The following is a 22,452-nucleotide window of genomic DNA, read 5'->3' on the forward strand; positions in this document are numbered from 1 at the left end:
ACCATAACAATTTAAGCCCTTATCTTCTGACATCGTTATATACTGAGTAGCAAACTCGTGCAGCATTTAGCACCACAGCAAACACGACTGTCTTGAAGGCAGTGTTTACCCAATTAAATTAACAGTTGTTAAAATGGTTACAAATGCTGCAGTCTAAAATAATCACAGTGATATACCAACACCACCATACATTCACAGTTCTCAGTGCTAGGGAAGGTTACTCACCTTGACATGGCTCTGAGCTCCCAGGTTGTAAATCTCAGAGGGTTTGACTTCATTAATGATCTTCACCAGGCAGGTGCTGTCTGTGAGATCCCCATAGTGCAGCTTCATGTCTTCAGAGTTTAAGAACACAGAGTTAATACACTTTGAATCTTGGAACAAGATTGCATTCTTGATCCACATCCTATTTCAGGTCAAGATCTGAGTAAATATTTATTGGAAAAAGTCAAGAGATCACCAGCTAAACTTGGTTTTGCTTGGTTTTGTTTCTCCCCTGCTTTGACCACAAAATACATTTCCCCATAAGAGTATTGAAAAGAATTTCAGATTATTTTTTCAATAATCTTATTTATCTAGCAACATTTATATAATTTGTTTAATAGCTTACACTTCATTTTCCCAGGTTGTATAAATAAGTTCCATGTCAGATACAGAATGCCAGTCACAAAAATAGGCATCTTTTAGTTTGGGCTTCTAATCTTTCACTCAAAAATGCCTTAATAACTTCTTAAGTGTACATCAATGGCTTTCTTCTCCTTCCCAAAATGCTGCACATGTTTTAGTTTCTCACTGTAATTTCACAACACAACAAAAATGTGTAAAGTTCTACAAGATGAACATTTAGATAACATTACAGTACAACCTGCTGCATTTGTTACTACTGTTTTTCCATTAAAAAAATGCAACACTGCAAGGGAATTTAAGAGAACAATTTAACTGCCAATGAACATGGCTTCTGATACCATGCATCAAAATCTCAAAATTTGTTAGATTCAGATGTCATTTATCCTTTCCAGGCTTCAGTTTCTTCCTAGTTTTTGAGTAAAAATGTAGGTAAGAGCATGAAACCAGCTCCTGTCAAATTTTAAAGAGGAAGTTGCAATGGTTCATCAAGTTGTCCTTGTTTCCAGATCCAAGAAGATATAGTAAAAGCAAAATTCACAAATCTCATTTTAAGTCTTATTTAAAATAAAATTGAAAAATCAAACCACCACACTGCTATTCACAGATATTTCCAATAAAAAGTTACAACTATGATGAATTAGCTACTTATATTTACTTGCCATATTTGTATAGATTTTAATTTAATGTTTATGTTAATTTTAAGTCTTGAAATACCAAGCTTATTACAAGAGATATGAATTCACAGTACATTTTTAATTGCTGTTAAGACATGTGAACTTTGTTATTATTTATGCTGGTTTTGGTTGGGTTTTTTTCTCTTTTTTTTTTTTAACACTATAAAACAGCAAGGAAGTTAACAGATCACACAATTCCCAGATGTTCAGCCCTGTACATTCCCATAAAACATGTGTATGAGGTTCTTCAGGTTGATAAAATAGCCATGGCATATTCTCAGAATTTGATTTCACATGCACATCAGTTGAAAAGGACATTCTGAAGAGACTTCAGATCCAGGTGAAGCTGTGGCTAATAGGTAATGCTAGGCAGGAAAGATGTGCCAGAGCCTGTGTTCTTCCTCCCACACCAAAGACATGCAGTCCTGCTACGACCCCCAGGCCAGAGAACAGTTACAGAGCTTCCCAGGGGAAGATGGGCTGGCCCAGCAAACAGGGACACCATCACCATAAATGTGATGCTCTCAAGGAGAATGATTATTTTGGTCCACCATCAAGTCTTCAAAGCTGCTGGTCCAAATGGCCTTTCTGAAGGAGAGCAGGGAATGAAGCCATGTTCCCACCTGAGCCATGAAAATGAGGGTGTTTCAAGAGTGAAAGGCTAAGCAGAAAGATTTACCAGAAGTTGGGTTTATTTGGTGCACAGATTCACAAACACAGATCAAATGTCATAGCCTTTGGGCTTTAGTAATATTATCCAATCTAAAAACCTCCTTAGCAAGCAACAGCTGGAGGGCTTGCTCTAGGATGCACCTTGTCTTCCTTCCTGTATTCCCAACTTTTTTCATACAAAGAGATTCACTGTCTATGAAAAGCACCATCCTGCAACATGCAATCGATTCCTCACGGGAAAAACCCACATGGCAAAGATAAAATTAGGGTTTGCTCACATCAACCACTATTGCTTCTTTGCTTCCTCCAGTACTGCCTGGAAACCCATTGTTTTCAAACAGTTTCCATGGAGCAGCCTTTCCTGAGATTCCGAGTCCAATTCCTTCTCCTCCCATTCATATGGCTACAATTCTTCAGTTAAAGGAAAATGAGATAAGAAGTGGGGAAAAAAAATTAATGTCTGCTTTCTCTTTTCTTCCTTCCATCCCTTTCCTTGAATGTTTGTATGTACATTTGTTGTGATCCACATTGTCTTCTCAAATCACTTTTCATAATCACAAGATGGTCCTCACAATGCACAGGTTCCTGTTTGATTTCATTTTCTTCATTCTACTTTGTGAGCCAAGAATGCAAGTCATGGGAAAGAGTTCTTACATTGTTCTTGACAGAAAAACAGGCTTAAGTATTCTTCATAAAGATATTTTTTGTTCAATTCCATCCCTCCCTTAATCAGACACTTTAATGAGCAGTGTATAGTAAGTAGCAACTAATCAGAGCAATACTATGTCAGAAATTAAGTATTTTTAAAATAAAAATTACAAGCAAAGACAAAAGCAAATCTCCAAGTTGCATTATATCTTAAACTTGATAAAATTAGGCTCTGTTTAACCATGGTGTGAAGCAAACTTCAAAGACATGATTTTTTACACCATAGAGATACTTGTTGTTAACAATACCTTAAACTGGAACATTTAGGACGGTTTGCATAACTCTACAAAATAGTCATAGCATGGAGAACTGTGTGTTTTTTAAAGTGCTCAATCCTTCTGCAGAACTGGAGCCATGCAACATTTGAGCTGTTTCTCATTTAGGGACCAGTTAACTTGCTTTAAGATAAAACAATCTTTTGCCCTGTATACACTAAAGGTAATAATTTCAACTTTCCACATTATCATTGGTAACAGAGAACACAGTAAATCATCAGCAATTTTCCAAGAGCAGTGCCTTTCCTTCAGGTAAAGCAGGTACTCCATTTCTTGGGTGCAAGAATTCAGAGGGCCCAAAGATTAATTCTTCTTGTCATCAGTAAGAACTGATCATGTCTTATATTCATGCTCTCATACAGGCTGTTTCCAAACTTCCACCTCCAGCAGACAACCATGGAGCTCATGAGAAAACACAAGTGGAGTACTTAAGATAACTACCACAAAAACCCCCATGTTTAACTAAGACCTCAGTATTTTTAACCTCACATAGCATTTTCCAGGCCCAGCCATTTTCTAACTGCTACTGCCCAGCTATTTTTGAACTGTGGCAGCATTTCTACACAACATAAAGTGCTTTCCTGGGTCCCTCTCATATTTTCCACTTTTAAAAACTCCAGAGTTTTTAAACACACTAGAGTACACACATAAGAGCATCCATATTTCATGCCACATCTTCTTCAGAGAAAAATGGTCATTTTTCTTACTGAGATAGAGCAGCTAGCTAACACTAGCAGAAGAAAACTCAATTGCCTTCCTGTTCCCAGGGATCTTTCTCCACCAAACACACAGCCCAGACTAAATACAACATATACCACCTCAAACACAAAAGCAAATTCTTACTTCCTTCAATGTGAGCCTGCGGGTTCTTATAGAGGTGCTCGATCCGGCCTGTGTTAAAAGAACTGGAGCGACGAACAATGCCATGCACCTGGGGATTGAACAAGGAAAAACAGAAAAATGGGAAACATCAGGAGGAAGGTGTTCATTACCATCACTGAAAATTCTGGTGTACATGGGCCTAGCCCTTTTATCAGGTAATCAGATCTCATCTCTAAAGATGGACAGCTATCCAATTCAAACATGATACGGGGAGATGAGGTCAGGTGCTGTTATATTGACTTTAGCACCATTGAGTGGTTTCCCCTTGCCCCTTGTTGACATCACAAACATCACACACAATACAGAAAACACACTGAATTGCTCCAGAGCACCATCTCCTAATGAGTGAGGCTTGACATTACTGGAGTTGGAGAAGCAATGTGTGAATGCCAATAAAATCACTGCTCCTTGGTTGTCTTTCTGGAGGCAGAGAAAGGCATAGAAAAAGCAGCAGCAGGAGATGGGGCTATGGAAAGAATAGAATGGTTAGAGAGGAGAGAAGTGGAAAAAGAAGGGAGGCAATAGGAAAGAAGAAGCAGCAGCTACAAGGTCCACGTGTATTTTTAAAATGAGCTGTCATTCACTTTCTGGGTGCTGGAAGAACAGCCAGAACAGTCAGTGCTGCTTTGTAGACCTCATGAGTCACTGCTCTGCAGTGGGTTACAAGAGACACAGACAAGCCTAAGGCTGAAACTCAGGTTGGGAATTTCCTTTAACCTGCCATGATAAATAAGCTGGTGAAAAAAAGCTACACTGGCTCTGACTAACATTAAAGAAAGACTGTTTGTCTTTTCTTTAAGACCTAAAATAAGCCTAGTACATGAGAGAAATTTTTCTAACATGGAAAATATAGACCCTGCTTCCTCCTGTCCTGTAAGACAGCCCCATGATGCCTACTACCAAAATTCATATTAGCTTTGGTTACCAGCTACAGAAGTTGTGCTTGCACAAATGAAATCAAGCTTAAGCATCTGATTGTCCTCCACCTCTCCCTGGCTTTTATTTCTGAGAGTCATCCACTGTACTTCAACACATCCTAGACTTGGTTTGTTGAGGCCATCCCTTTATTCTCCCACTTGATGTTAACTTGTGAGAATACTGAAGCAGGAATAGGCAGTGGTAAGAGTTTTGGTTCAGTTTGGAAATTCTGGTTTTACACATAATAAGCTGTTGTTTTTGACAAAGAAAAGGTTTTTCATTTCAGCTTAAGTCTAAAATTTAACCAAGTAAAAAAGCACACATAACTGCACATTGAGACCAGTCTGCTGACTTAAGAATGACATTTTGGTGGCAAGATTTAAAATAGGTCAATAACTTCAATTTTACAACTTACAGGTCGAAATTTATGATGCCAATTTCCTTGCAGAAAATCTCTTGTGTGTCCTGTCACATTGCTCACAACATACCGTGATCTACAATTCAAACTAAATGTTCCACAACTGAATAAAACATTTGCACTTTCAGGATCAATGAGGCACTGAAACTGTGTCCCCAAAGAAATTTCCATCAAATAATGGATTTATGAAGATACATTATAAAAAACCATGGATTTAAAAGCCTTATCAAAATAATTCTTTATAGATTGTATGGATAATTTATAGGGACATCAAGCTTAGAGAGAAACACATTTAAAAAAAGACACTTTCTTAGTAACTTCATTTTCACAATAACTTTACTTTCACAAACGATGCTGAAAATATTTTGGATACGCAAACAAATTTATTACTTTACTGAGTAAAATATCAGACTTTGCAGTTTTAATGGAATTAATTATTCTGAAAGAAGCAAACTGAGGTGCTCAACAACAGAGGAGGTTCAATTAAATATTAAGAAAAAATTTACTCATGGAAAGGGTTGTCAAGAACTTGAACAGGCTGCCCAGAGGAGTGTTTGAGTCACCAGCCCTGTAGGTATTCAAGAGACAAGCAGATCTGGCATTTAGGGAGATAGTTTAGTGGTGGACTTGGTAATGTTGGGTTAACAATTGGATGGAATGATCTTGGAGGTAATTTCCAACGTAAATGATTCTGTGATTCTTCTAGCAGAAATTAAATACTTTGGCTTAAAGTTCTGATGAGAGACTTCTTGAGCACTCAGTTACTATCTCTGAATTAAGTCATGCTGAAATTCACATTTGTCTGAATGGCTGACCAATAAGTCAAATCTTGCCAGCTCAAAAGCTTGATGAAAGACTGGCCTTGCAAGAGCTTTGTGTCTGCTCATGACTGTGATACAAACTTTTGACCAATGAGATGCACTAAATGCAACCGTCCCAGGACTTCAAAAAGATTCAGTAAACAGACAAATCCAGAGAGCCTGCTACCTCCAGCAATAACAAAAAAAAAAAAAAAAAGTCAACTCTGCCTTTTTTCTTTTCTTTTTTGGTTTTTTTTGTTTTTCTCCCACTCCTTATTCTGGTATGCACACACAAGAGCATGAAAACCAGCCAAATGCTTAATCCATGACAGCAACGTTACCGTAAGAAAACTGATGAAAGGTACCATTGTCATGTGGGACAAGTGAAATGCAAACTCTGTGACAGGCCAAAATGTGTGTAAACTGGTTAATCTAGTTAAGAATGTATCAGTGGATTTTTCTCAACAGAGCCAGATCTTCAAAAACATTGAAATTAAAAAAAAAAAAAAGAAAATAATAGTCAGATGAAGCGTTGCAGTTAAGGAAGCCATCAGTAATCATATGCTCACTTGTGTTCAGTTATTTAGGAAGAGAAGTTTCTAAAAGGGAATGTAGGAAAGAATTGCGATAGATTGATGCAGAACTGAAGAACAGAAAGAAAAAAACTCTACCCAATTATAGCAACCTTTGTGTTGTTGACTGGGTTATATTGCATTTGTGGTTGTCAGTTCCTATCTTCATTGTGGGCTATGGGAGAATATATGCTTTTGCCTTCAAAGCAGCAAAAGCAACCACAATGATATCTCTCATCCCCAAACAGAATAGAGAAATAGTACAAAATAATTCACAACACTTAGAAACCAACTTCAATAAGCAAATTAATCAATAAAGCAAAAGAAAAGACAGAATAAGCAAGGCAAGATTAACCTGGTACAAAAGTATGGGAACCACAGACTGGCTGAGAAGAGACTTCTCACTAAGCTATGAAGCAGTACTACAAGAGAAGTGATATAATTCAATATTAAAACAATACTTTTACTAAACTCCCCAAAAAGTAGTACATTGTGGAGAGATTAATTTCACCACCCCATTTCCTTCCATTATCATACATTTTAGAAGAATCTTGTATGACCAAGAAGGCAAGTATTCTTACATTTATGCCCACATCAGTACAAACCCCTCAAATCACACCATAACAAAAGCAACAATGTGATTGTTGCTTTGCTAGACCACAAGAAACGTGATTTTTGCCAGGGAAAATTATGCAGCAAGAAGGAATCAGACTCTCTTCATTTCAAGGAAAAAGTAAGCATAAATCATGCTAAGCAATAATTATTAATCCGAGAGAAAAGGTAAAAAGCAACTGCACGGAAGTATAACTTGTTTGGGTTTTGGTTTAGGGTTTTTTTTCTTTTGAACAGAGAAAGCAAAATGCAAGATTTTTATTGCTGAAATGTAACTGCCAAAATAAAAGAGCCTTTACTGTGGAGAGAGAGGTGGGGGATGAGAGCAAACAAGAGATTCTTATTCCTTTATGTGGTACATTGCAACATAAATTATTCCCTAATTCCTTACAGTTTTGGCTCACACAGGTCACTGCTTATCTGAGCTGGCGGGAAACATGCAAAGCAGCTATACCCCGAGGAGAAGAGGGAATCCACCAGTGGACACTAGATGATAAATAGCACAATAACCTGGCATGATTACAGGCCATGCTGCACATTCCTCTCTGGAGTTTTGATTTGTTATCTAGGACTGGAGTGGAAAACACACACAGAGAAGGACAGAAGCAGAGGAAGTGGGCTGGAGCTGCAGCATCCAAACGACTCCATCAGCCAGGCACCGAGTCACTCACCTCGTAGCCTTTTTCCAGCAGGAACTCAGCCAAGTACGACCCATCCTGGGAAGAGCAAGATAGAGGAAAATGTTAGAAACACACTGAATAGGCCTGGGAGATTTGGACTGCTTAGGAACTCTAAAGAGGGAAGAAAAAAAACTTGTAGTGAGCAGACCAGGTAATAAGCCTATACTTTGATTTCTCCAGATTCATACATCGACCTAAAAATACTACAGACTCTCTTTAGTTAATTTTAGACTATGAAGCAGTATATTTTAAGATGACTTGCTTACAAATGCTAGTTAAGAACTCCCATCTCTTGAATCTCTTCCCAAATTCCATTATAAAGTGCCTGGGGACTATCTTTCCAAAACATCCTAACCATGGTCACTGAATTTGAACTATTTTGGAGTTAGGGAAGGAAAAACATGTAAAAAAAAAAAAATAGTACAAGCTTGGCATTCTCTGCAAACCAATGTGGCTCTGTAGCACCTTGTCACTTTGGAGTCTCCCTTACACAGACACTCCTTCTACAAGGCTTCTGAAGGCAGCAATAATTCTGTCATGCCTGACCTACTGACTTTCAAAACCATCTCTAGCACACCTTATATTTTAACTACACAATAAAAGCCATTTTCCAATTTTAAATACATTGAAATCATTGAAGGTTGAGAATTCAGGTCATTTAATTTCAGGGATTTTTCTTTTTTTCCCCCCCTTTGAAATCCTCTTTGTCCAACTTAAATTATTAACTTCCTCAAAAGCAAATACTTCAAAATGTGTTAGTACATGTTTTCCTGAAGTAAGAGGATTCTCCTGGCCTGACTATTGCCAAGAATGCCAAAACCAGTAAGTTATACCACCTCTATAAATGTGAACACGCCATCACAAATCCAGTAAATTTTACCCCTCCAAAAGCATTCTCACTAACCAACTCAGTTATTACCTATGTCCAAAATCTGCAGCTTTCACTGACTTCTTGAACTGCTTATTTCTTTAATATGTAAATGTATTCCCAGACCTAAATGACTTGCTACAAAAATACCATAAGAACAATGAGATGCCACCTTTGCTTCCAGGTTTAAACTCTGTTACGTGGATCTGCTCTGCCATAATCATGGCCAGAGACATTTAAGGGCAAAACTAAACATATATTTCTCTCTGAACATCCCTTAAAAGCATATTGCTCCAGAGAAAACCCATCTCTTTATATTAAATCAATTGTTTTTGCCTCATAGAGAGCCTAAGAAGAATAACACACTAAGGAAAGAAATTTTAGATGCACTAGGAGGCCCTACAGGAGCAGGGCTGCCAAGGGAAATTGCATACTGCATTGATGGCAAAATCCTGGATATGTGTATGCAAAATGGCACAGTCAAGTGCACAAGGGACACATGGCTCTATGGCATAAATGCTTCATAAAGTCTCCCACAGTCTAGAAGGGCTTGAAACCAAGAAAGTTCCAGCATCCATCTTTCTCCACTACATGTACAGGTGAGTGCATAGATGTTTATAGGGCTATAGACCTGTGATAGCAGTCTATGACACCAGGAAAATAACAAAGCACATGTGACATGGCCTCACTGGAAGAATATGTACATCAAATGATAAGAACAAGGCCCTACTGAAAGGGCCAATTCAAAGAATATTGAATGGAAAAATCTGGAGAAATGTGGTTGTAAAGGGGGACACGACAGCTACTTCTAATGCTTTTGTCATCTTTTTCATTAGCAATTCCTCCAGGATTTAGCAGAGAGGGGGAAACTTCCTAGTTCTTCTTGGCTGCTCAGCCCACTACAACATAAAATCATAAATAAAATTTGAAAAGGAGGTGAAAGTGGAAGACCCAGAGAGTGCAAAGGAGATGAAAAAAGAAAAGCTGCGATTACTTAGGAAGCTGATAGGAAACAGACTTAACTAGGATTGAACCCTGTCAATAAGGTCTTGTTCTTCTCACCCAGGCCATTGCTCAAAGTTTCCAGTCGCCCTGGAACATTTTGAACCAGCAGCGGCACTCGCTTCCCCTGCGCTTCCTTTCCAGGTCTATCAAGTGATAGGGCAGGGCTGTACAATGAGTGGGAACAGGCAGCGAGTGTGCGAGCCGCCGCTCCGTGTCTCTGCGGGCAGAGCTGACTCAGCGCGGGCCATGGCGCGGCCCCGCTCTGCGATACCCTGCGATAGCTCTGCGATAGCTCTGCGATACTCTGCGATACCCTGCGATAGCTCTGCGATAGCTCATCGCACGGGCCGGGCTCACGCTGCCCTTCCTGCTCCCCACTGAGCAGCTGCCCCTGGAATGGCGAACACAGCCACCAAAGACCCACAGCTGGCAGCTGCCAAGGACAGCGCCGCTTCCACCCCCTTCCAGATCAGGGAGGGAGGAATAGTCACTAAGCTTTGCAAAGTGATTTAAACCTTGAGCCATAGGAGACTGTATTACATATATAAATTCTATTATCAAAGCTATCGATTTGCATTTATACTATAAAGTCTTCAAGCTACAGGAATCCCTGAACCAGAAACGGGATATTAAAGGAACAAGATGATAAATTCTCATATAGGTGCTCTTATACTTCATTGGAGAGCTTAGTTTTGCCAATGTAAAGTACCTAGCTAATGCTATTCCGTTTATAGCAAATCAACAAAACAGAAGACAGAAGCAGATATCTGTCTGTGGACAAAGCAGTCTTGAAAGAAAATTGCCTACAAATCCTTTAAGTAGGATTACGAGGAGGCCTGGCTCCTTATAGATATGTCAGAGCAGCTTGAACAATCAAAATACTTTAAGAGGACCAGCTAAATAAACTACCCCAGTTAAAACAGCTCCTCATCAGCACACTCTGGCACCTCAGATTTGAACCTCTGTGGTATCTTCAGCCAATACGAGTTTGAAAGCTCATACAAAGAATGATACTTCAGCTGGCTTCCAAGACACAGCAGCAGGTTTCCAACTGCAGCTGCCTTACAACATGTCTGTAAAATTCCCAGACAAAAGAAAACAGACACATAAACTAGCATGAGACAACTTTAGGATGCAATATTTTATACTTAATACAGTAGTTAATGTCAAGAACTTCAATAAGCTTTGACACACTATCAAAGAAAAACACTTCCAACGTGGTGAAGAAATTGAGACAAATGAGTTCGACAGTGCTTTGCCAAAATCATCTAGAATAAAAACAGTATCAAGTTTGACTTGATCCATGAACAGGATAATTTACACAGAAAACTGAAAACAAGTGTAACTCAATAGCCTGTTTAGCAATCCAACCTCCTTTATTTTCCACTGTTTTACACAGGCAAGTTCCATTTGCAATGAACTCATTTGGGATTTATGTTGACACATTCAGGGAAGGCTGTAAAAGCATCTCAACATGCAAGCCATCTTCATTCTCTTTCTTGGATTTGGCCAGTTCCAATACCCTTCCACAGAGCTTTTGGATTCAAGACTTAGATAATGCCCTAGCTTAGCATTCTTAATCCAGAGAACTCCTTCTTCCCCACAGCTCCTCTCTGCTAACAGAGGAAGATGGATGAAGAAACAAGGGAAAAGAGACCAAGGGAAAAAATTCAAGAGGAAGAGAAGGAGGAGGTATACACTTTTTTATTACTACTCCTAGAGCTTCAGGAGAAGTATATGGAGTGTTTTTACAGAAGAGGGAGAAAGAATTAAAGACCTAGCATTAATGATGCAAGTGTATTATGACTGTACCACCAAGGAGAAAGGGCTCTCAGTTGCAGGGGAGTAACATGAACATCTGAAAAGAAACACCCCACAGTATATCAAGTATTCAGAATTCATCACACCTTTGAAAAAAAAAAAAAAAAGTGCAATGGTTTTCCACATACCACAGAAGAGATCAAAGATGCTTATACTTATAAAATTCAAAAGTGATTGAGGCTACTGCCATGCCCTTAGGAATAACCACAAAGGTGAGTTTGTGGAAGTTCAAACTAAAGGGGTATGTCAATTATCAAGGTCATTCTTCGCAGTTCTAAATTCCTTTTGAGCTAAAAATTATAGTTGTGCTCTGCTGAAGTAAATTTTGGTAGGTTCAATTAATCTGTTTAGGGGAAAGTATATGGGGGGGAAAAAGCCACACTTTCACCCACAGGACATGGGTTTTATTTCCTAAAAGCATCTTCCTGCAACAGCAACAGTGCACAGTCACCATTTTCATTTAGTCCTGTTGGAATGAATAATCCATCTCCCCATTAAAATCTACAGAACCAGTGCCACTGGTGGCCTTGTACAATAAATTGTTGGTTCATCAACTTTTAAATTTCTGAACAGCTAGAAGCTAATGCTATTTCAGAGACTTATTGAACTGGAGTGTGGTGAGAGATCCTTTGGGGCAGGAGATACACATCACTCTAAAGCAACATCCAAATTATTTTAATAGCAGTCTGTAACAACTATTCCTTTGTTCATAGCACTCCAGAGCAGTCTTCCTTAAAAATGAAAAATCCATGAGAGTAATAAAGTGAAAAGTTATTTTTGCTGAAAAATGCACACTAATAATTTCCAGTGATTTACAGAGGAAATCAGTAATTTTTTGCAGATACTATAAAAAGAACAGTGCTACACTTTGTCTCAAGTCTTCAAGGTGATAATCGAGGTAAAGCATTAAAGCATTCATAAAAAATTCCCCATACTGAAAACAGGAAGAACTATGAACTCTAAAGTATTTAACTGATTTATTAAAGCTGCCACCCTCCAAATGCAGTAGTTATTTTTCTCTTTTGATTTGTATTCTGGCCAAGTAAGAATATAAAAACAAGTGTCCTTTTGTTTCGTGCTATCAAAAGAAAATTCAAAAGGCAGCAAATATAAAAAAAAAAAAAAAAAAAATCTTTGTTTTAAAAGATTGTCCACTTAATCAAAGGTTCTTGTAATTCATTAACTGCAATGCAACAAAATAAAATTAAGTAGGAGGAAAAAAGTTAGCAACAAGGAAAGCATTCTAGTTATATTACTCTGTTATTTTCCAATTAAGATGTGTTTAAAGGCGAAAGAAAAGTTGCTTTGGAAAAATGAATCACTGTTATTTCCTAGTGAGAGCTCCATCTGACCTCACATACTATTCCACTAGTAAACTATTAAATTATATTAAGAGCTGTAACTGCAGTTACAGAAGAGCAACACATTGTTCCTCTCTCTCCCTCCAGTTGTCTTTATCTAAAACAACATTATCCACATCATCAGTATTTATAGCTATTCTACTGTGAACCTCAACACAGACCCCTCATTTAAAGAGCAAACCCCTTACAGACAGAACAGAATAAACCTCTGTAATTCAAGTTTGCTCTTGACCAACCAGTTTGGCTTAACTCAAGCCAACAACAGTAAGGTATGCCAGCTATTTTTATTTTTCAAAAGGTGTTGGTATTTAAATACATAAAACCTTTAATCTAAACCTATATGATATTCTACAATAATCTATCACACAGACCTCCCCCCCAACATCTCAGCTTGGGAAAAGCAAACTACACCAACAAATTGAGTATATAGGTTTTTTCCTGATTGCAGGAACCTGTGGCACATAGCCTGCTATGTACCAACACACCACAAATTTCCCAGTGATGACAGTCAGGAGCTTGATAGCTTTTTAGAAAAAAAACTAAAAATCATGACCCTAAACATTCAGGTATCAAGATACTCAAAACAATTGCTAGCTCTCAGACATATCCAAAGAACTATTACTAAAAATAATAATCTCAGTAGAGAGCCTTCTAAAGCTTATAAAAGTTATGAGCCACAAAACCTTAGTTTTTTCTTCAAATATGAATGTCTAGCATTGTATACTAATATATTAGCACACTGATATAAACCAAACCAGTTAGGTGCTCTGAATTTGAGAGAAACCTAGCTATACTTTTCTGTCTCACTAGTGAAAACATAGGGATCAGAGCAATGTGTCTGTAAACCTGAAAATGCAAATCACATGGGCAACACTCCAGATGAAAATTAAAACCTCTGCTTCTAGTGTATGAAATGGGAAACCCATAAAAATTTTAAAAGCCACAAGATTATTGTTCTGCCCATCCCTATTTCCTCCTGCTTTCAGAAAGGTATCAGATGGTCTTTCACCTTTCCAAAATAGCAAGAGCAGCTCCACCAATAAGCTTTTTAGACTTGCCTTATCCTCAAGTACCCAGACTAACCCAACAGCCCCATTAAGTGACTTGCACTGGCTCGGGGAAACCCCTCAATATCCAACAAATGCAAAATAACCCCAAACACTACCCAGTGGAAACTCAAACACACAAAACCTAGTGCAGAGAGAAAAGAAACCAGGAAACCCAGGATTAAGCTGCAGGCTATGCCCCTAAGAGATCAACTTTGACATCAAAATTTCAAAATTCAGAACGGTCACAGTAAAAATCCATGAAGCCCTGAAATTTTGGGTTCGGAAGGAATTCTGTGACTTTTATGTTTAAAGGAAATGAATAATTCTGTGAAGTGACCCCAGGAGGAAAAATATAAAATCTTGGCATGCCACCTGTAACATCCTACACTGGAAAACCAACAGCAGCAGCACCACTGCTATCACTGTAATCTGGGGAATTTATGACCATAGCTCAACACACATCCCCCCCCAGAAATAATGGACTCATCTCACTCCTAGACAGATACACATTTTTTTTCTTTCTTTTAATCCTTTCTCCAACAGCCTAATGCAGCTGCTAAGGCTAAAGCTATTTTCACCATTGTAGCACCAGGTTCTCAGACTGATGACTCAAGCAGGCTTTCTTCCACTCCTGCTCACCTCCTGAGTTTGTTACTTGAAGTTTAGCCCAAGAGGTTTCCTAACAGAGTGCAAGGTCAGTTATTTGAGACAAAACAAAATAAACACCTCATTTGCTATCTTGTTTGCATGAGATCAAAGCCTAATAAATGAGAGGCAAATGAGCATAGACCAGGAAAAAGCTTTCTAATTCATTCTTCTGTACTCAGCTTTACAGATGGATATGGTAATTTTGTCTGAAATGTGGTTTATTTACAGATAAAGACAAAACCAGAGATCATGTTCCAGTTGGAGGAGAAAAGCAGTGCACAGTAACCCAATCCTTATTTTCTTAAAAGTTTGCTTAGAGAGAAATTAGAAAATCCAGTCAGAAAGGTTTGTTATAACTTTAACAGGTTTCACTCTTGCAATATTTGCTTGGGTGGAAGAAAAGTGCTGATCCTGCAGTGATACGATCTGCAAATCATAGGAGCAAATACTCTCTTTCTGGACATTTCAAGTTCTAGGAGTCAACAGTTTGCCTTACAACTGGTCATAACTCTTTGGTATTAACTCTCCCAGTCTGCATGGTCTGAGTCCAGTTTTTACTGTTCTGGCATCTTCTGAAGAATAAAGAATTATTTTTCAGAAACTCTGCTTATTTATGCAATTTCCACCTTTTTATTTCAAGACTCCCAAACTTCCCAATTTTCAGAGATCTTTAAAAGATGGATTCTAATACTTTTCAGAGTTCTGGATTCAGAGTGGCCAAGAGACTAGAGAGCCTAATTGTGGTCACCAACACCCTGAGCTCCAGGGAACTCAGATCTCTCTTTACACCAGCAAGGGATAAAATAAGAACCAAGAGCACCCAAAGAGCTATCAGAGCAATAAACTTCCTAATAGTTCTGCAATGAAATAGAAAGGGAGAGATGTGATTGAAATTTCAAAACAAGAAAAACCCTACAGAAATGCCAAAGCTAGATTCTTGTGAAAAGTACAAATATTTGGACCAAAATGCTAAAATATTTGGACCAAAAAGCTACATATTCATTTACTGTCTTTACTTAACTTTTGCAGCACCTTTTGTTCAGGAGAAATGGAAGAAACACTAACAGGGGAGAAATTTAGCAGGAGAGCTCTTAAGAGATGTTCCCCAGGGTTTACTGTACACACATGCACTTTTTCCTCATAAAAGGGGTATCCCATGCATTTTGAGTCCTCCCTACACACACACACACATATATATATAATCTTAAGACGACAAATTCTTTTTAAGCCTTCCAAAACATTGTCCTACCAAAAAAATAAATGTAGAAAAACAATTAGGGAAGTTAAAGACCCATGATTCACAATGCTTTCAATACAATTTTTTTCCAAAGGTAACACTTGCCAGAATTCCTTGTTTTGCAAAATCTTTTATTATGCCAAGGAGCAGTTTCACATTTGTCAGATATTTTTAAGCAAGAGTAAATATGCTTCTAAGGTTTTGTTTGGTTTTGGAGTTTTTACAGTTTAAGATTCACTTGTTTTTTGGGATTTTATTTAATACACAATATATGCTCTATACTACAACTGTAAATAAATATCAACTCTGCAGTAAAACATTATTGAATGAACAGATTTATTCAGACAGTGCCTACCTTCCTCTCTAAGCAAATACAATTGTCAGTGAAGATGCTTAACTCTGTAATAACTGTACTCACGTCCAAAACATTGAAATATAAATTGACTGAAATTAGACATGAGACTCAATACCTCTGTTCCACATGATTGTTTCTGCTAATCAAGGGCTCTGATGCCACATGGACTGAGCTTCCTGATGGCCAGAAGCCAAGCAGGATAAGGATTATCTGGGTGATAGCAAAAGGATGCAGTGTTTTTTCAGAGAAGGTTGCAGAAGGTCATCCTTATATTTACAGATACCATACAATGCCTTGTGTACCCAACTTCACAGCTTTCCCTTGTCAGCTTCAAAAGAGTAAAAAAACCCACCCAGTTTCATTAATTGCCAAGGTTCTTGTCTAAGGGAACTAGAAAAGGGAAAGTGAGCAATCACATTTGCTTATCCTATCTGTCAGGAGCAGGATTTGGAATAGACAACTACCACAAAACCACCAGCAAAATACCAGTTCAATTCATACAGTATTAAAAATCACCTGCAAATTGAATTAGACAAAACCCTTTCCATCATCTTCAATTGCAGTAATCAACAGACTTCTTTCAGCAGGGTAGTTTTCATGAACAACTTCCTAATTAAGGTAAGGATAGAGCAAAATCAAGGTAAAGCAACTCTTTAAAGAGTTTAAACAATACTTTAAATAGTTCCACATCAGCCTTGTTCCAATGAATTATGCAGTTTTGCACAGATCTCTAAAAACAGGAAAACTATTTAAAACTTTCATGAAAAAGCTTTTGAGAAGCATCAAAACAGATTATTATAACAACTGACACAAACAAGCTTCTTTCATTTATTGCACAAAACCTGAACCTACTTAAATTTAACTATCTTTGCAGGCTGTGGAGAGATGGAATACATGGGACACATTTTAATAATTTTTGTCTGTATTCATAGGGATTTCCTCTAATCTCAAGGTTCCTTTGCAGTTCATTTGAATAGCTTTGCACCCTAGGAACTACAGGAAATTCTACGGAAGCCTCCCTGTCTCACTAACTCTGTAAACTGCTCTGTTACATTTACTCCTACCAAAAGCCAAACACCACAGGATCAGTGTTACTTCTTTGAAATTCATAAATTCTTTAATTGCCAAGGGACATAAGGGTATGCTTGAACTGAATAAACACAGCAGGTTTTGCAAAAAGGCCAACATGAAAATAGTATGTACTTTTTCATTACAAAGTCGCTACTACTTAAAAATGGCAACATCCTATCTTTCTTTAAGAAATACTTAAAATTCCCATAGCAGGCACAGTGAGAGAACTCTTGGTTTCACTAAAAATGGAATGTAAACATGACATCAAAGTGTAAGGGGGCCTCATTTTCAGAAACATAAGGACCTGAAACAAGCAATTCCTTTGAACAATACACTAGGAGAAGGTGATCAGATGTATACATATAATAAATCTTCCTACAATTAAGTACACAGGTCCTCCTTTCAATGCTGTTCAGAACTGCAGATTAACACCACCATACAGCTATTTAGAATAGTCTTCAGGTTTCATATTTGCACCTAAGGTCTGCCTTTTGCCTGAGCTGAGGCAACACCTCCATCAAATAAGGACAAGAAATAACACCGGGTACCATTTGAATCTTATCACTGAATCACCACAATGTGCTCCAAGTCAACAGAAAAACAAGCTCCCATACTGGACTACAGCATACATAATTTGAACAGCACTTAATGAGTTCTTCATCACCACATCAAGTAAACTACTCTGCATCAAACCATCTGTCTTGTTCCTCTGCCTCACTCCAAGAGAAGAGGCATCACCTGTTTCCCTCACATCCTTCCCCTTAAGGTTAGATAGAAAGCTTGAAGAGGCATCATAAGAGGACTTTTGTCCTGATTTTATGACCTGTGCCCTGACCAAGCTATACGTGGGTGAGCAAACCATACATGCTTTAGATGAGCATCCTTACTCTTCAGCAGCTGAATGTATTTATTTGAGGCACCAGAAAATACACTGGACAAGGTCTCAAAAGTTTGACTGAATGCTTTTGTGCTAGTGAGCATCTGCTGTTACAAACCATCCATAGGCACAGGCAGTCTGCCAGCCACACACACACTGCTCTCATGGCAGACTTCCACAGAAAAGCTGTGGCTTCATGTTTACACATCTTGTTTGTCAATATTGCTTTGTTTCTCCAAGAACCTGGCAAGCCAACAGGCTCAAAGGATGCTTGCTAGTGCACAGCTGCTTCTTTCAGTGGGATACTTACACATTACAATTCAAGCATTCCACGTGGATCTGGAAGATCTGTGAGGGAGACAAACTTTTCTAGATATTCTAGAAAGTTTATTTCTAAGCCATGCATACAACAATCCTAGATACACATGGAGAACATTCCATTTTTTCCCTTGGATATTTGTTTTACTCAAGACAAAGGTTTACATGAATGAATGTTCAACTTCAAAGAAAACCCTTTTGGGATTTTGCACACAGCTCTGTAGGACAACCTCAAACTGGCATTCAGCCATCAAGTGACTAAAGTCTGCATCAGAAGTTGATCAGCAGGAGTCCCAGGGAGGGAGTGAACAGGGAGGTACTCATCCTGCTGAAGTGCAACAAAAATTTCTCCAAATTGCTGGGATGGGACCAGCAAAGATTGAGTTTGTTACTCTCCAGTTGGCATGCAGGAAGCCACTTGCAAAGAAAGCTGCTGTGCTGATCTATTCAGATAATGAATGCCATGTCTTCCCACAACTCTTGTCAAAACTATTTCCTCAAAGATGCAGGTGCTAGATATCTATTTACCTATTCTTAACGAATTTCATACTACAAGGATGCCAAGCTTTTCTTTTCCTCTCAATGCACCAATACTAACATACATATGGTACATTGATGATTACTATATCTCATCAAGTAAAGAGCATTTTATGTCACCTTGCAAAAAAACCAGTCTTCCTAGTAGGTGGTTTTTTTTTTTTTTTTTAGTAAAAGCAGTAGCTAGGCTCACCACTAGCTCTTGAACAGCATCAGGAATTATTTGAGTGCAAACATTTCATGTGTGAACTCAAATGCCTTTCAGACCTATCACAATTCAGTCTTCCTTTAAGGACACACAGAAACAAGTGTGATCCCATTGGATCACTCCATGCCCTCGATGGCTTACCCCAATTGTTCTATGCTTCATTGATGTAGAGTCACAATCATTGCATAGTACCATGCTGCTTCCTTCCCCCTTTCAGTGATTGGTAAACACTCACTTCAATTATATTTAACTTTTCATATCAAACTGGGAGAAATTCACCAGGTTGAAGCTCCACGATCCTAATGACATTCTGTAGACAGTGGTGAGGAACACAGGGACTGGCTGTCCCAGATGTCCACAGGAAAAACAAACAGAACATCTCTATTTTATGCACTCTATTTTACACACTCTATTTTACAGTCATCTCCATGCATCTGTGCTGTCATAGCAGTTAATAAGGTTAAGAGCATCCCTGTAAGGCAGTTCTTACCTATGTTCATTCACAGCTTGAGGAAAATCCTAATAAAAATGCATCCTACAATACAACTGACTAGACTAGTACTGCAAGACATTAAAAGAAATGGTCTTTCTTCCCCTATAATGCATAGCAAGGCTGAATAAAACAAATTGCAATTTGTACTTTAACTGCATGGCATCAACAAGAACAAAGTAGTTTCCACAATTGTCATGACATTCTCCTGTAAAGGACTAAAACTCTAAAAATTTAACAAGAGGGAGAGATTTAGTTGTACAGTCCCTCCTAGTTGAAAGCATGCAAAGAACAGTCCTTTGAGGCCTTGACTTTTGCCTCTGGCATAATTTTTGTTTGATCTCACCCAATCAACTTAACTTGGCAACTTTGAACAAGTGCCAAAGCATAAGATGAATGATAATACATAATGTTGCTTCTAAAACACTATAGCAACATATCAAAACAGTTCTGAAAACAGGTATCAGGCATGAAAACTGACTAAAACATGGAAACAAACAAAAGTCCCAGCAGAAATTTGTAGGCAAGCTTACCCTATGTTGAGGAGGAGGAGGAAAAGGAGAAAGGTTTTTTACCTGCAGAAATATTGGTAAGTGGCATATTCAAATATGGTTTTACAGAACAAGAATGAACATACTGATGTTAAAATTGCTGGAAACTGTGTGGTTCGTCCACCAACACATTCTGAATTGAAAAGATTTGCTGAAATCCAGAAGAAAAGCTTGACTGAAAAATTAAGAAGCCATTAAGGTAACATAAGCCTTACCAGCCTCCATCAGATTCACTGACCATGACTCATTCACTTAACTGATCTTGGACATTGTTTTATGGAACTATTTTCAAACAAATAATCATTTTAATGGATTATTTTTACTGATATTAATAACATTTTAGAGAGATGGGAATAAAGACCTATGGGGTAACCAACTCAAGGAACAATACTATTGCAGCTGAAAGGCTCAGAAAGAAACCTTCAGCTTCCCTGTCAGCAATCAAGTACATTGGGGAACAGCTGGCAAGACATTCCTTTCCATCTCATCGCTTCTTTTTTCTGGCCTTCTCCCTCAAAATTATTTCTTCTTGATATCACCAGACACACAATAACTAGGTTAAAAAATTAACTTGCTGTCTAAAGCAATCCTCCCTGCTTCTTTTTTCCATCTGGAGTTAAAGCCAATAAAGGAATATTGCAACATTTTCAGAGAGTTTTCATCATTGTTTCTTAAGAAAATAAACTTGTTTAACTCTTTTGAGCAACTTACCCATAAATTGAGAATACTTAAAAAAATAAGGCAGCTAGAATTTATATATCTCTGTAGCTATATATGTTATGGTGCACTGCATTTCTTATGCCAGTAAAAAATAAAATTCTTAAGGACCTTGCTTATCACACATATAAAGGCTGCAAGTTATGAGTAAAAGGGGACAAGCAACAGACAGAAATACAAGTATGCCAGGCACTGAACAGAAATGTCTTATTCTTAGAATTGTTCCAGTCCTTCGAGCTTCAGTGTGTCATATTTTGTGTGCACAGAAAGAGTGGGAAATACTTCATAGTGCATAAAAAGGTTATGGCATGAGCTATTCAGTTTAATTTTACTTCACATACACTACTCAAAAGGAAAGGGAACTATGTTTTGTTTTTTAAAAGCATACAAAAAGGCTTTTATCCCTCAACCTCATCAGCAGCTAAGAACTACACAGTATAAGAACTACAAATACAATCCTTCAGACTGAAGAAAAATAATTTTTTAATGCTCACCAGCAGTAACAGCTAGCATAAGGACACTAAATACTTCCTCAGTTAGATTTCAGTTTAGCATAACTAATATGTGGCTTTCCCCTTCTAGCTAAGGGAATGAAATCCTTCAGATTAGAGGAAGTTTAAGATTTGGTCACAGGAGGTTAATAATGCAAGCAAAAACCAAAAAAAATCCTTTCAGATGAAGTAATCAAGCCTTTCCTTTGTATTTCAAAGACAAATGAAAATATGATGTGATGCTAGCATAACACCAAATCCTTCAGTATCATGCTAAGTCAAATTATTTATAGAGACAAAGGAGCCCTCTAAAATAACCCAGAGGTAAAATATCGTCACCCTGAGTGCAGAGTCTTGGTTATCATGGCCATCACCAATATTGAGAGATGGAACTACAGAGCACTGCACAGTTTAACAGCAGAGATTGCAAGTACCTTCCTGCAAAGCATTTATCCAGACACCTGAAGTCATTAGTCTATTTTAAAACTTGAATAGACTTGACAAAAATTCTCTCACATACTATGGAGACTAAGAAACACTTAAGAAACAATGGGAGATCACAGACACCCTAAAACACTTCCCAGATTATCTTCTGCATTTAAAATCAGGTGTTAGCATTTGAAAGGTGCATATGAAGGCCACATTGTCCTGTTCTGAAAGCAGGGAAACTTTTTAACCAGTCACCTTCATACTGTTCAACAATTCATTCTCATCTTTCTACTTGGGATTAATTGAATAATTTTCCCAATATGATGATTCATCTATTCATCAACATTCAGCCCCTCTTCTTTAACCTCACCTGTAGAACATTTATGTGGTTGTTTGGGGGGGGGGGTTTAGTTTGTTTTGGTATTTTTGGTGTTTGCAATTTTTTTAAGCTTCTTTCCTTCACCAGTGGTAGACTGCTGGCTGGAAAAGGCACTGCTAGACCATGAAAAACAGCTTTCTTCACCAATGTGTCCCCAGAGCAGAAAATGCTTGATGTGACACTTTTGGTTTTGGCACAATAT

The 22,452-nt window shown here is 38.0% G+C and overlaps 1 protein-coding gene across 2 annotated transcripts in view; it reads right to left on the reverse strand.

Moving 5' to 3' along the window:
- Positions 1–22,452, reverse strand: part of GMDS (GDP-mannose 4,6-dehydratase) — a 397,060-nt gene that overhangs the window by 329,836 nt on the left and 44,772 nt on the right. For both annotated transcript variants that reach the window (XM_079300996.1, XM_079300997.1), the window contains exons 2-4: positions 7,830–7,874; positions 3,800–3,887; positions 226–335 (exon numbers count right to left, since the gene is read on the reverse strand). In XM_079300996.1, the coding sequence (XP_079157122.1) occupies positions 226–335; positions 3,800–3,887; positions 7,830–7,874 (243 nt within the window). The remainder of the gene's footprint in view (positions 1–225; positions 336–3,799; positions 3,888–7,829; positions 7,875–22,452) is intronic.

This window comes from Erithacus rubecula (assembly GCF_903797595.1).
Source record: "Erithacus rubecula genome assembly, chromosome: 3".
In the NCBI taxonomy this organism is placed as follows: domain Eukaryota; kingdom Metazoa; phylum Chordata; class Aves; order Passeriformes; family Muscicapidae; genus Erithacus; species Erithacus rubecula.